The sequence below is a fragment of the Varroa destructor genome, unplaced genomic scaffold (assembly GCF_002443255.2).
Source record: "Varroa destructor unplaced genomic scaffold, Vdes_3.0 BEIS01000006.1, whole genome shotgun sequence".
Taxonomy (NCBI): Eukaryota; Metazoa; Arthropoda; class Arachnida; order Mesostigmata; family Varroidae; genus Varroa; species Varroa destructor.
In genome coordinates, this window is record NW_019211459.1 from 17,839,444 (window position 1) to 17,855,520 (window position 16,077).

The 16,077-nt window shown below is 41.3% G+C and overlaps 2 protein-coding genes across 5 annotated transcripts in view; one reads left to right on the forward strand and one right to left on the reverse strand.

The window, feature by feature from the left end:
• The window catches only part of LOC111253570 (dual specificity protein phosphatase CDC14C-like), a 57,171-nt gene extending 54,149 nt beyond the window's left edge, over nucleotides 1-3,022 (forward strand). For both annotated transcript variants that reach the window (XM_022813174.2, XM_022813179.2), the window contains one exon: nucleotides 181-3,022. The gene's annotated coding sequence lies outside the window, so the exon portion shown is untranslated. The remainder of the gene's footprint in view (nucleotides 1-180) is intronic.
• Nucleotides 3,023-9,541: 6,519 nt separating this feature from the next.
• LOC111253571 (uncharacterized) lies at nucleotides 9,542-12,120 on the reverse strand. Of its 3 annotated transcripts, XM_086993063.1 has the most exons (4): nucleotides 11,679-12,120; nucleotides 11,028-11,121; nucleotides 10,564-10,822; nucleotides 9,542-10,361 (listed from the first exon to the last, which is right to left on the reverse strand). In XM_086993063.1, the coding sequence occupies exons 3-4, from the start codon at nucleotides 10,768-10,770 to the stop codon at nucleotides 10,197-10,199; spliced, it is 372 nt and encodes a 123-aa protein (XP_086849189.1). In that variant the 5' UTR covers nucleotides 10,771-10,822; nucleotides 11,028-11,121; nucleotides 11,679-12,120; the 3' UTR covers nucleotides 9,542-10,196. The 3 variants fall into 3 exon arrangements, with proteins under 3 accessions (XP_086849189.1, XP_086849188.1, XP_086849190.1); XM_086993062.1 differs by lacking the exon at nucleotides 11,028-11,121 and having other exon boundaries at nucleotides 11,679-12,115; XM_086993064.1 differs by lacking the exons at nucleotides 11,028-11,121; nucleotides 11,679-12,120 and adding an exon at nucleotides 11,531-11,669.
• Nucleotides 12,121-16,077: the final 3,957 nt, after the last annotated feature.

Consider the following 16,077-nt stretch of genomic DNA (forward strand, 5'->3'; position numbering starts at 1 on the left):
GTTTTGCACAGATAGGACTTGCAAAAATACATTCGAGCTCGTAGCATTACTAACTATACATCAAACTATTCGCCCTGATTTTTCCCTGCATATACAGCTAGTCATTTGTTCAGGCGCTCCGTCCGTTTGTAAGCTTTACAGTTCTATATAAAGGTTATCATTATCACGGGTTTGTTTCAGGTAAAACTATTACTCCTCGGAACCAGACACATATCAAGCTACCCTAGCTGTGATAAATACTTACACAATAATTGTAATAATTATGAATACCGTATTAGCATTACCTACCATGTACACGTTTGCGGCAGGATCTGGGCGGCACATCGATATGAACGACAACGGCAACAATGCTACCGATTATGCGAAGTCTTCGTACCCACTCAGGACGCCTGTATACGCTTAATAGGATCTACCAGCGGTCCTTTAATAGCCACGGAGGAATTTGAACGAAATAATTACTTAGTACGATATCGAGCTGTAATAGGTCCAATTCAGCACGTACGTAACATTTTGTTTTCGTTAGCTCAACAAGAACAACAACAATAGCATCCACAGCAACATTGAGGAGAATAGAAAAATGAACGTTGTTTTTGTGCTCACGACAACACCTTCGCTCAATAGCAATATGCTAGCAGACGGCCTGAACTGTCAAGCCATTTCATTGTCGTAATAATGACAAGGAAATAGAATTAGTCCGAGGTGTTGATCTGCCTAGCCCAGAACGAAAATCGAGTATCGGCCGATCGTCACGTATCGAGCTCTGCAACCATCACCCGTCCGTACCAAAATTTTGGCTAAACACGATGTGTATTTGTAGTCAGTAGATATCAAGAATGACACGGCGCGATTTGCTAACGTGCTGGGCAACGACGGTCCCTGCGTTTTCAAGGGACTACAGGGAGAAAAGGCGGCGAAAGATACTCTACGTTTATGGAAAATCATAACATCCTAAAAAGATCGTCTCAGATCGTAGTCCGATCTTAGGGCTGTTTGCCAAAAAACAACACATTTATATTGCACTCGATGTGCGATTCCAGACTGTGTTTTGATTGATAATTTAGCGAAACTTAGCAATGTACTTCTATGGTTCTGCTGATGCCAGAGTAAACGTCTGTCCCAACATCCGACCGTGTATATGTGTATAGAATCAAATCACGTGCCACCTCGCTGTTGTTGTTGTTCTTGTTGTACCCTATGGCATCTCTGACGGCCGCAGTGGGAAAGGGGTCATACTATGGAAGCGTTTTCCCCTGACTAAATGCCATTAGGACGCAAACACAAAATGAATTAGACGCGTGCGACGCATACTACGTAAACCTACAACTAATTACGGAACGGACGAACACGTAACCCGGATGCTTATAAAACGCTGCGGATTTTCGGCACGTCATTCAGGTCGTGATTGTTTGGTCGGTTTATAGGTCACGCTTCTCAGTGGTCTCTATCTTTACGTGGAGAGTATCAACTGTTAAACAATGTTCCAACTAAACATACATATATTAGGACACAGCGCAATAATAACTAATATATGACGATGAAGCATAATAATAATAATAATAATAACAATTTTATTGCTGGTCAGTGATACAGCTCTAGCTGTACCCGTATAACATATATATTCTGACTTTTTGCCTCTAAAATATTGATAAGGAACACATACTCAGCAAGCGTTGAGACGGTACTGTGACACGTCTAGGCAGCATCATGAAGCTGATTAAGCCATACCTTTTGCAGATCTGATAGTCCTGCGAGACATCTTGAGAGAGTTTCGTTATAAAGGAAGAGAAAATTTCCTAATAATTACGTCACAGCCCAAAATCTACGTATGTCTAAGGTTCAAATCATTACTGCCGTCCGTGCTCCCAACAGAATAAATGGGGGTTGGGCTATATTCATAAACGAATATGCATATAAAAACTATTATGGATTATATCGGCTAATGGTTATTATTAGCATATGTACTACGCACCATTGACGGGTGTTTGTAAAATACGCAAAGCTAGAAACTGAAGTGGGAAAGCTACGTATCTGTAAGTCCTAAAGTATCTGTACTTTGTTGTATACACACCTGGTCATAATAAGTCATTGACGATGATTACAATCTAATCAACGACTACTCTCGTTAGGGTTCATATAATAACGCTCTCATCTTCACGCGGAGCAGATTCAAGTTAAGTTTTAAGTTATCAGAAATACAGATACGTCAGTGCAGATACGCTGTACGGATGTTGTCACTCTTCCATAGATTTGCCGACCCCATGCGTAAATACATATGCATACCTAAATTGCAATTTAAACGAGTACGTTAAAGATAGCAGAGACTATTCTAAATAATCGACACAAAACGACATGCAGAATTAAAGGGCGGAAAGGGCGACTGGGCGACAGAAAACAAATTTTACGATCGTCCGACGAAACGCTGCGCGAATCTCCCATAGACATAAGTCATTGAACCACAGTGTTCTATGAAGAACAATGGACGGCAACACCAAACGTCCTCAATGTGGGAACGACATTGAGTCAAAATGGCAATTGAACGTACATAGGGGTTTTGGCCAATATCCTTTCTGCTATATCTGACGCACTTCCGCCATGGCCTGGGCTCATTGGCACGGCCGGAATTCGTATAGCCCTGTGTCATATAGTATTCAATAGTCCATTGTCGTAAAGAACATAGTAATGGGATGACTTATGTACGCGTTGTATTTCTTGGTTAAACTGTCCTTAAGCGCGAGCTGACGCCGTTTTCCGGCCTTGGATACTGACTGACCTGCGGATCGATCATCATCCCTATCACACTTTACCGTAGGTGGGATATCAGCAGAGCTGCGCGGTGCCAGAGTACTGTCCAACTTATTGTTGTTGGCGCTATTTTTACTGGACCTACTTCGGTCGGAGGACCGCATCACCATTTCTGAATACATATACATCAGCCGCAAACAGAAAAAGTTAATACGCTGCCCGACATGTCAAACAACTTGCCACCTGATCATCAATAAACGTTTTCAGTCTATGACGTGAATGTAATTCTGATCACTATTAATATTATTGTCAATTACCCGGAGGGAGGGCGACGTTCATTTAGTGACGACAAAATCCCTACGTTCTGACCCCTTTTCTCAGCACAGAATTGTGACACTGTCTTTATACGTGCGTAGTTCGATATACGGGCCAGTACCGATTGAAGACATTTAATATTTGGCATACCTTTAATCATTGGTTACTAAAAGTTTTTTCTTTCGCTTTTGAATTCGATCTCTATAACGTGTCTTCATCTCTGCGATGCCACCGACATTTAGCGAAATCTACGCGATTCAATTATTAGGAAATGCAAAGGATTATTATTAATATCATCACTGATTACTACACGGAGCTGTAGATGGCATGAATGGCGAGATAAATTCTAAATGTACCTATGGAATTGTATTATAGCAACGTATATCCGTAGGCCAAACCTAGGTACGGTATGTACCCATATACACTTACATCGATGATCAGTTCATTCATCGCAATTATGTTACTGAATCAGTGTAACGTCTTTTTGCCCTATCCGAAGAAATCCGTCATTCCAGCCATTGTTATACCGTCAAGTAGTTCACATTGACGTGTTGTTCCAGATGCGTCGAAATAACCCGGTCCGTTTAGACGGTGGAGAAGATATTGTCTACAGATTTAGCTTTTTGCTTCATCTGCTGCTGTCGTGACCACCAAAGTACAGATCGTTTCGCTTGATCTTCAATACTTACTGCAGCTAGCCATAAAGGCTACCGTTGGAGTGCCTTTTACAGGTTTCTTTTGTGAGAGCCTAGTGAATGAACTTCGATTACACCGTGTTTTGATTGACGACGTTTCCTCTATATAACATACAACTTATTTCCTCCAATCAATCTATATAGGACGACCGAAAACACACGCTCTGGGATTGATTGTTTTCTGTCGAACATCCTGCTGTAGCTATGGCACACTCATCTACAATCAAACGATCGAGTAATATCGATTTAGTCAATTATATCTAATAAAGCGTTGGGTGCAGGGGTGCAGCGAAATAAAGCGTGAGCACTTTATAGGCCCGTCGTCACTGGTATCAATACTGAGCATTTAATAGTAAAACAAGGAAGACTTGTCGCATCGTTTGTATGTCGTTTTTGTCTTACGGAACAATCTACACACGTGTCCATAGGGTTAATCTAGTTTCAAAGGCTCACTGCAATGGTAAATGAAAAGAACCCATCAACTGTACATTCGCACCCCTGTAGCAACGCTGGTGCTAGATAAATTCTGAAATTCGCTCTGAAATCAAAGAGACATATTCGCTATGTTGAATGCAATAGCAACACGAACACCTCAGTCAGTACTCACGGGGCCATCGCATCGCCTATAGACGTAATCTATGTACGTGTGTATACGAATACGTACGATTTATTAGGGGAAAAACCTCCACGGAAAGGATTCATGTTTAAACATTGCCGACCTCAACAATGTTCCAAGTGGTATGACACCGAGACGACTCGTAGAGGAACAAATGTAATGAGCGACACCTATATTAGTTCATTGTTATGTTTTAATCGTAACATCATAATAACATGATGATGAATTTATGAAAACGAACGGAGAGAAAAGGGAAAAAATCTGGTATAATTTCCAGTGAAACTTTAATCATCACCGCAAAATTACTGACAGGTGCTGAGTGTTTAAGTAGGTATTACTATAGCCGACCTACGGTGCTTACAAGGTAAACTGTTACAAAGTATGTCGCTTTGTACACTTGAAGAATCTACAAACAATTTTCGTTTGCCCAATAACTATACTTCGTAGCTTTTAATAACGACAATTTGTCACTTCATTGCGAGACTAGCCAGTAGATTTTTGATGGGGTGTGAAATACGCAACAGAAGCTGGGCAAGCTGGACGAAGCCGGCAAAAGTATAGTACGTTGACATCTTTATCGGCTATGATAATAACATCTGTTTTGTTCGGTGACTCTTGCCACATCTGACTCTGCGGTATTTCTAATTATTACAATTGTGAGCACCATACTCATCAACATAAACAACTGCAATGGCGGAAGAAGGGCGAAACGAAAACGAAGTAAACCTCAGCCGAGTCAATTTATGTACTAGAAAATGTTGTTGTTTCTTCCCTGTCTCTCATATAGTGAAATCCCTAGCCCTACTCGGCCCTTTTTCGAAAGGAGAACAAGTAACACCTCAAAATTAATGATCTGACAGTGCATCGTATTGGTCTCTTTCACTCCTCTTTCCTCATGAGCTCTATGTTTTAATCGATAGCGCGAATCGAATTACCCTGCAGTCGTTGTGAAGCGAAGTAACGATAACTACAAGGTCTTACGCATCGAAGAGAGTGTTTGTTGCCCGCATATGCGGCCAGATCACCGCTACCACCATTTTGAAATGCACCACGTACGTACCATTGCATCTAAGGCGTGCATATGCTACTTAATGCATAATATCAATAACTATACTATCTGCGTTGGAAGACTACTTTGGAGTAGCCAATCAAGTACGTCCAATCTATATACTGTTACTATCCTATATATATATATATATATATATATATATATAAAACATCATTTACTAGCAGAACACAAGTAGAGAGAATTACTAGACGCAGTCCACGTATTTCTAGTTATATATATATATATATATATATACTCAGGTCTCTTGCAACGCAGATGACGGTAACGGAAACTCTCTCCTACTTAGGCCAACAAAAGTATAAGAATGTGTCAATGTTACATACGTATACAAGGCGATCCAGGCCCAGATAATCCCGAGGCGATCTGGAACATGACGTCTAAAAACGTTATATATGTAATAATAGATAACGTAGATAATATTATTGTTAGGGCCCAGGGTAAGTTGGGTCGTTCGAAGGTGCCAAGGTAAATTGGGCTATCTTAATTAGTGTGCCATTGTTGCCGATAGCATCAAGACGTTTACAAACCGATACTCTGAAACTGACCATATACAATATATTGTGCTATTAATTTACACTCGTCTACAAATGCCAATATTATTACTATTATTATTATTATTGGCAAACGGAACAAGCGGTATGTACCCGTCGATATAAAAAGAAAAAGCTATAACCCCTGATCTGCGCGAATTCAAACATACGAGAATATCCCTCATATAAACGCCTTAGCAGAAACGTAGAGTTGGAAGTTCGGAAGCGATCGTCGCCGACTCCCGCAGAAGAATAGGTTTATAAATAACTACCGTCAAGACACGCAACTTGCCATCATTTTTCAGTTTTAACTGGTAGCGTGATTTCATGTTTATGGTTCTGTTCATCCGGATTTTTAAAGGTCTGAGTAAAAATTACAACAGGCACACGAGCGAACTGTCGTGTCTCGAATTGATTATTATAGCAGCATTAAAGGAACTTGTTTTTAATATTAATTTCTCATGCATCAGCAACGATTTGATCGATGTCTGTAAGAAGCTGTCATTACCAACATAGGAGAGTCCTAGGTGTCTAACGGTTGTTATGAGAAGCGACATTATCTGGCTTAAAAATGTTATTAGGCCTTAATTAGGCCGTGCTTCAGGCGATTGATTCCTGTTAATATGGAACGATGTTTACGCCCGATTTAGAAGTAGAACAGGCAAATACGACACTGCTACACCCTTCAGCTCACACGTCGCATGACACATTCGAATTATCAAAACTGACAATTTGTCAAAAAAAATGTTTATTCTTGTTTCTCCTATATATATATATATATATATATATATATATATATATATATATGTCTATTTTCGTAAAAACTGGGAGGAGCCTGGTCCAAATTGACGTTTTCGAATAAAGTAAAGAAAATATAATTCGAAATAGATCAAATTGATGTGTTTGTTCTCGCTTAATATACTATGCTTTCTTCTACCTTTTTGGTAGGTGAGGGTAATAGTTTCGAGGGCCATTGATCGTCCAACGCAACCTTGCACGCCCCTAAACATCTATATATGGCCAGGAGATATTTAGAGTCTCGTCATACAAGGCGGTATCAGAGATCACCTAAAAAGCTTCATCTATAAGCCTGGAACTTTTTTTTTCTGGTCATTTTTGCCAATTTGAAAATATCTTGATTACATTTATCTTGTTATTGTTGTAACGTCGCAACATGTGTACTAAATTTAATTATCGCAGAAAGGCTGCTCATGACAGCTGGTATTTACTTATGAAACGAAATTGCCGAAGTTTGGCCATTAGCGCCAAGTTGCGCGTCTTGACGGTTCTGCAAATGGCAAACGCGGTAGTACATAGATCAACTAGAAACAGCCGTTGTGGCCTAAGTGTCGTCCTAAGTGTTAATTGCCGGTAGAACCTTGTTGGCAGTAGATCTTTTTCGATGATCAGAGCTAAGGTATAGTACATGAAACAACAAATAACACGCTACTACTTGTTACAATTTGCCTTCAATTATTATTGTTATGACTATTTACAGCGTTCCTAGAAAAGTAAAAAATCTCATAATAAAAATAATTTTCGCCCGAACGAAAAAATAGCCATTTTATCTGCTCTGCATATAAATACATAGCCTTCCAGCAGATGTATATGTATATTTATAGAATACTACGTGTAGTATATCAGATACTAGGCTACAAAGAAGGCGAGTGAAGCTAAAGAAAAAGCATATCTTGGTTATTCTGCGGAATGAAGGAAAGCAGTTTGGTGGACCTGCCATGGGGACTGCCATTACAAACCTCATTTTTAAACAATATTTCCTAGATTTGAACCGTTTCGTGGGATGAAGTGAAGATTTATAAACACACGTTTCGGACTAAAAAAACAAAGCAAAACGCAACTATATTTTGGCAAATAGAATCAGCGATTTTCTTCGAAGACTATTCATGCTCTTCCAGGAGACGAAAAAATACTACAAATACCTTTAACCTTGACATGATGCAGATTCAACTCAAATTAACAAATCTATAATTTCTTGGAGTAAAGTTCTTCAAGAATGCGAAAGCTAGCGGACCTAGTTTTTTTCGGGTCGAGCATACAACAGACCTACGATGAGGATTCTGTCGTGTTTTACCTGAGCCATCATTCGGGCCCACTGGACGACGTGAACAAACATAAGCAGACATTTTATGGACCCGGATACGTTTTCGTGCCTAAAGTCATGGCGGAGTAAAGGGTAAATTGCAAGTATCGTCTACTAGCGGTTTGTAAGAACGAATCGTCGACGTCGGACGTACGACTGTAACGCATAGCTAAAAGCGAACGTCGCTCGTAAACAAATATACGCGCTGAATACTTTCGCGCGAAAATGGATCGCTTATTCGGTAACGCAGGGTCTTGTTTCGTTCGTTCAGCGGAGGCTGAATGAACGAAACAAGCAGAGCTTAACGCAATTGCAACCGTTATAAAAGTATGGAATAGTCAAAGCATTAACAAAAATAATAACAATACTAATTAACAGTTAATGGTAAAAACGCAACTTACGGCGGAACGCGGCGCGGATAGACCTATATGTCCAAGTACTTCTTACTATCAATTTCACATTTGTGTAATAGAAGTAATAAAAACACACACACACACAGTACGGAGAAGAAACGAGCGGCCAGAATCGTACTGAAGAAACGAAGACGGAAGACAAAAGGCTGGACGCAAGTTAAGTGACTTTGAATTTTTTCGAAATGTTATAAACTCACTTAATAATCGTTGGCGACGAGTCTAGCCGAACGAACAGAGCTATTTCGATAATTCTAATTGTTGTACATAGAATGATAAAAAAAATATTAACAATTATAATAATGATGGACATAATAATTTTATTGACATCGGTAATTCAGTAATTAACAACAAACACATTATTCGTAGGGAATGAAACAAGACTTCGTTTTAAATACATTAAGAGTATCGAACCAAAAATTACGGCTTGTTTTTTTGCTTAATTTCTATAGCTATCTATATAGATTCAAGATGCCTACGTTATTATAGTGTTTGTAGCCTGTATCTTCGGCCAGTTAACCACTTGCTCGCTAGCCAAGGTCCTAATCGGCCTCTGATGGCCCACAGGGCAGTGGTGCCGGTATAGGGTTGCATCCTTGAACTTACCCTTAGAAGGGTCCTATTACGACGACTCTTTGACCTGGCCATAGGCGATACAGAAGTAGCTGTTGAAGATTTACATAATTTCCCGCAGGAAATCTTTGTCTGGAGCCTGAACCCGATATCGATTTTGCTCATTGCACAACAAAATTACAACTGTCCCCCAGAGGAAAGAGTGCTTTTCAATGCCATATAGGAGGAAACATGGTACAGATACATACCGAGGAAAGCCAGAAATACCGCCAATCGTAAGAGCAATTAAGTAGCAAGTAAATATACGGGCAGTAATCGAGAGATTTATGTAAAGAAAATATATAAAATGAGTAAAAAATACGTTTTTGCTCCCATCATCAATTTTCTGCTCGTTGGTTAAATTGAAAAATTTAATCCATAGAGCTTGACCAAGTCAATGTTACTGTCAGCTTCTAAGCCATGAGCCTACTTAATTCAGTACTGCTAGAGGTGCATTCAGCCATATTTATTTTTAAAAAATAGTTATTTCTGTAATGATCAAAACTTCATGCAGATCGCGGCGATCGCTACCTAAGATAATATTGAAAAAAATAGTCACTATAGTTGTTAATAATTAGATACGAAGCTACAATCTGCCAAGACTTCGGCTCGCAGTCTATACACCATCCTTCTAGGCTACAAGGATTGACTTCGACTCGGTCCGTTAGTATACTACAACGCTACTACAAAGTTTATACAAAGGTTTTCTTGCAGCGTTTCTAAGCTTTCTTGTACAGCAGGCGACGTTTGAGGCAAGGGTCATAGTGTGCGATGTCATGTCGCAGAAACATGCTCACCAGCTAGCTAAATTCTATAAGGATATAACCACTTCAACATTCAACTTCATAACCACTGCAACATATCAAATCATCAACCTGTTGATTATTCTTCATTAAAACTGAATGTTGTTAGAAGATACGCTTAGGCAACTATATAGAACTCTCGTCTCGTAGGAGTACGTCTTCTTGTATACAATTCGCATGAGCTTCGGACAACGGTCTATTTTTTCATTCACAGCTTTAATCTATCCTTTCGACCAGCTCTACATTCGTCTTGCGCCCGCACCCCTCAACCAACCTTGAGCAACGACCTGAAGCGAAGTCATTTTATACTTCAGAGAATTCAAAGAACTCTTCGTCATCACTCTTTACACCATCGGCCTGCGTCGTGCCATCGTCCTCGCAACACGACCCGCGAATAATCTTTGTTGGGCCAGGTCTCGTATTATTTACATTGCGCGATGCCTGACCGCTCGTCCCATCAAAAGCTCCCTGTAAAGTATAAATAAAAGATTTCTAGGATAGCAATATTATGCAGTACACTTCGGTAGCACTGAGCAAATAGAGTGGCAACAAATCGAATTAAGCTGGTTTACTTCACACACACTAAATGGCATTAAATTAATACGTAGTTGCAAGTTTCTCCCGAAGGACCTGAACTCTGTTACGAAAGCCCAAAATATAGCAAACTTACCTGACTAGGAATAGTACCCATTTGGTCAACTTGGCCCCGAAGTTCATCTAGTTCGCGCCTTAGTCGTTGATGCATATCGAGCAGATATTTAAGAGCAGCCTGACGTCCCTTGTCAAACCACAGATGAATGCCATATGAGACTGAGGCTGCCACAGCAACGCAAGCGGCTACCAGCCGAAGCTGACCACGCCATCGCTGGACGTCCATCGACCAGACGAACCGTGTTCCGAACCAAAAGAACAATGGTACCTTTTATAACCTACAAATCACAATCAGCAATTGTTGATGAGATCAACAGCTGTAACCGTGACAGCACATACGCGGAGCATTAAGACGGACTTTAGCTGACAACGTCACACTGCAGGTGGTAAATAAACGGGCTCATCGGAAGATACATTTTGGCCCCGTCAAATATATGAATCAGATATATGGCAAGATAAAATCATACAAACGACTTTTCATACATGTACAATCAAGGTCGATTCCATGTATACGGAACATATTTTAGGTTAGAAGAGTGGCAGTTACAAAAACCAACAGCCAATTGGACATCGGGCCCTGTGTATGCATAATTGACAAGGACAAATGATATTCATATATTTAGTTATCCACGTCTGTGTGTCATCAATAGCAGTATGCTACCTACGTATCTTTCAGATTTTCATCATAATGCTTCATCCTCAGTTAGTCAGGTATTGCTTTATTATAAGCAAAAAAAACTAATCGCAATTTCGGCTATCGAGAATCAAAAAAGGTGAAATTTCGAGTTACCTAAGCTCCAGTCGACATAACCCTCGCTAGAAAACACATTTTGACTCATGCAGTCCCACGAAAGGCGTGCACCAATACGAGGTCGGAGCCCGCATTTAGCTCATCATTAAACACCAATTTAATTCAGATCAGATAAGTTAAATACTACAGAAGCCTTATTTTATATAAACGAATTAATATTTTATTGTAAGCCTACTTCATTTAATCCGATGCACGAACACTAGGCCATCTAAATGACAGGCTCAAGCTACTAGCACCCGAATTCACAGCTGCCACAGTTGTTTCAAGCTTTTTTTATGCCTAGATCAACTTCGATATTAGATTCGGACGTCTGAATTTCTCACCCAAGCGACATTAACAGATGTGCGCACAAGCTTAGTCCACGAAGCTGACGTCCGGTTCGTGTCTGGAACTTCAACGTCACCAAGAAAACTACCGTCTGGGTAGCTCCTTTCGGCCTACCCTTTCCGCCGCGAGAGTTTAGATAGATTTTGTCGTTTTTTGAAAAGCTCTCACCAGCCGCGAGATGGCGCTTCGGAACAACTTAGGCCAGCGCAGATATGGATTAGGCACAGCTGCTAATTCCAATCGCCCATGCTCGTCCACAAGTATGAAAAAAGATTAGACTTGAGAAGGTAACTTGCCTACTTGTCTTAGGTTTCATACGGATCATGTCTCTACAAGAACTAACAGATGCGCCATTTTACAAAACTATGTCTATTGTTCTTTATCTATCCGTATGAAAAGCCAGGAGAACTATAAATATCGTACATACCGATTACGACTTGGTGTTGATCCCCTGTTTATCTAGTAATTTGGTATTTATTTAGTATTAGAAGACATAAGATACTTACGTTACCAATCGACCCGTGGCATAGTTATATCATTAGCCGGCGCTCGCTCAATCTTTGCTGGTTCGCTTACAGAGATACTTGGTATAGCATGCCAATATGCTCCTAAGGAAGGTATCAACAGAAATTATCACGGCTACTACAATACTGCAAACAAAATCGAATCTTCTCGATCCTTCCTAACCACCAATAGGAAACTATTTTCCGAATTAGGGAAATCCATTGTTGCTATCCGCCAAACTATCAGGGGCGTTCTATTCAAAGATACTCCAGAATATAGGACATCTATATGCAAAAACCAGTGAAAAAATCGCTATACCTTAAGAATTCCTGAAATGGATGTAATGTAGAACAGAATTCTTCATAATATCCTTTGTAGTCACTAGTCAAAGAACCTGGACTTCTAGGACATTTGCAGAACGATGTCCGTTCGTCGGCTCTATTTTTATCCACCCTAAGCATATCCACTATTGGGGCTGGCCACAGTATTGTAACTTAATGAATAACTTATGTGGCTAAGTTGTGGGTTCGCAGAACACAACTTAGCTAATCGATGAAGCAGCACGGAAACTGCTTACAATCGAACTGCAGTGCCTCGGTAGCGTCGATCATTGAAATTAAAGTAATCCCAGGTCTTTTCATTTTCTGCATGAAAACAATGTATATTTCGTTACCTTTCCATACTTCGGTTCTCTTCATACTATATTTAAAGGGTCGTACACAGCATGATGTCAAAGCGGTCACGCTATGCGTATCCAAGAAAATAATGAAACCGTTTTCTGTCATTACCTGACAGGGCAAACTTGGATTCTGTTAACTGATGAAATCATCTAAGTAATCACTGGGTCTGTCTACCACCAAACGTGATGTTCTTAGCAAAAAAATTATTAGCACCTGCTGAAAGGATTTTTGATAAGCTGAATAAGGTACGCCGTTCAAGGGTAGATCCAGCCTGTTCCTAAGTCGATGGTTTTACGTTCAATGACAATCTGTCACCGAAGAGGTGTACGATTTTAAAGCCTTCTATTGTTTTTCTACTTCCAAATATACATATTATGCAAGTATGCACCATAATAACTATCACATTACCGTGCACCTGAACAAAAGTAAGCCATATGCGTGTAGAAAACGCAACTACGAGGCGAGCGTGTTTACGTTCGGCCCCACAAGTATGTACAATATGAAAGATTAGCGCCTGATTGTTGAATATTTAATACGGTTCTCAACTCAAAAGGGCAGTATTATTTATGGCGATTTGTTATTGCGCAATAATTGTACGGCCACATCAGGGACCTAGTTCGGTGCTGCGACCTGAGCAATTCAGAGATAGAGTGCATTCTAGAGCCTAGCTTCTCCGATATGATCGGTCTTTCCCAATAGTATTCTTTAGGTTGTTCAGATATGACGCGATCGGCGTTCAACAACCCGTTTTTCTGCTGAGGCCGTGGCGAAGTGCAGCGAAGCTTCATTAGTCTACGCATCGTAAATAATGATTTGGGTGAAGATCGGTGAATTAGTTTCTAGCGGGGTCAAGTGATGCATGTTTTCTGATAGGTGCTCTCTTACGGATAAGCGGATCAGTTGACGCTGATAATTTCATAGCGATGTAAGATACTCTGCGAACAAGATTATGGACATCGACGTGATTGACTGGCCATTGCGGCTCACTAGAAATTATGAGCATATTTTGGCAGTTGATTAATTAGTTTGACACTGGCGTTGATTTTAGATCTATCAGTGACTGCGCCAAATGTCGTTCAGCTTTGTTTCGAGAAGATAAGCTTTTGCGGTGGGCTTCTGGTTGGAGATACTCATCCACTCTTCTAGCAGCGCTTGCCGCCGAAGTCAGGAAGACTGATCTAATGATAAATTGCGGTGACTGTCAACCGTAGATATTTCGAACGACGTCAATCAAACGCACTTATTTTAGAAAATGAGATCGATGCTTTAAGCTAATACAGAGTACCGCATCTAAAGTTACTGAAAGGAGGTCACAATGCCGGTAGATAATAATATTACTTGTACACACAACTCAAGCCGTTAAACATGACGTACGTTCGACTGTTTCGTTAATGACTGAGACACATGTAAAAACACTGTTATTTTATTTGTACTAAAGCAAACGAAGATCGAGGGGAAAGAAACGTGTTCTTTATTTTACCGCATAACCGTTCTCGTAGACAGGGATATACACGCGCGTTGACAGCAGTTTTTATAAAAACCAAAAAATAATTAATCTGTTATGCTGTATTGCATCTCCTGCACGCCTGCTTAACGTTATCCGGGCTGTATTCTTTCTGTTAGAGAGAACGTTAATGTGTTCCAGAATATTTACGTGAAAAATGTGTGCCAAATACATCAGTGACCTGGCACCAGCGCATTGTCTAGGCCCGCCTTGATCAGGACGATAATTGTCCTTATCGGCAATTATGCGATCGTGGAAACTGCAAGCCCACTATATCTGCCTAAGCCGTCCAAGACGTTGACATAGGGTAGATCCGGAGGAACAGTTCAAGTCAATGCACAGCTGATTCGTCTGTGAAAGCTCTACTGAAGTCGCATTAAAAGTGGGAGATCAAGGTGTTGCCACTGTGGATGGCTCGAGCAGGAACGCGCGTGCCCCGTAACAACACAGGTGACCTTTAGCAACAGGGCCTAATGGAGCGACGATGTGTTCTGTACGTAGAGAGTACAAAGAGTATGCTATTGAGTATGCGTATTTGTATATATCTACCGATTTATGTCGTTCGGCACCGGTGTCGGCTCTTTATGATTCTTTCTGCCAATCGGCCAGAGTTTAAACTGACTGGGTAAACTGAGCGTCGCCGCCGCCGCTGTTGTTGCTGCTGCTGCTGCTGCTGTTGTAGGTCAAGGGGTTACCTCCACCACCTCAGTCATTGAGTCGCCATCTACAGGACCCCGAAAGCAAGAACAGAACATACTGTATAAGATATACCTGTGCTAGCGTGCACGGGCAGCGCCAGACGTACCCCCATTGCTTGTTAGAATGATGAGGTACGCTACGCGGGAACGTCGACATGACTCTACTCAGAAGAGGACCCTAAGGACCGAGCAATCAAGTACAGATGGACGAATCCGACAGCGACTAGTTTGCTGTTAGTAGATTGTCTGTCTACAGTGATAAGGACTACGATCGGATGCTTGATCGTCGACTGCTAGCAACCATCTGTCAGTTTTTACCTGTGAACAACTGACTTTGGATTGCTAAGTCGACTGGCTGTTTATGAGTGTATTATTTTCCCGCGCGTATCAGACGGTGCCTATAACCTAGAGCCGTCAGTACAGCGAACGTCAGCGGTGAACATACGACATCAACAACCACTACGCAACTGCCGTTCGAGACGATTCGTAACGAATCAAACGAAAGAGCTCAGCGAAATGGCTGCGTCAGAGAAAACGCTGAACAGTGAACGAAGCAGTAAGTGAGCGGCGTCAGCGACTGCGGCGACGGCGACGAGCCAGCGCTAAAGCGCCAACAACCAACGCCAATGCAACTCCCAACCAGCTAAGGCTGCGCCAACGGCGGCGGCAGCAACAACAACAACAACCCATATAAAACTGATGACCTAGTGACACAGCTCCTGACGCCATAGCCGACATTACTGTCGCTGCTGCTGCTGCTGCTGCTGCCGCTACCGCCATTACCGCTGCCTCACGAATCCCTGCGCCGTGTCGATTCAATCTGAAATCAAGCCGCAACCGCGCTCACGGGCCCCCTTCAGGTTGGCACACACTGCGCGGAACAACTTCTCTTACTGACTGTTGGCTGGCGAACTAGTTAGCTAGCTTATGGCAGCGTCTGATGGCGATGACTGGTCCCTAAAAAACAGCGCACACATGAGGCACACGTGGGATTACTGCGGGAGCCACG

Excerpts from the sequence above, each read along its gene's own strand:
- LOC111253571 (XM_086993063.1), bottom strand. The coding sequence starts at position 10,770 with ATGGACGTCCAGCGATGGCGTGGTCAGCTTCGGCTGGTAGCCGCTTGC. Across the intron at positions 10,362-10,563 it reads TGGGTACTATTCCTAGTCAG|GGAGCTTTTGATGGGACGAG; the intron begins GTAAGTTTGCTA and ends TATACTTTACAG.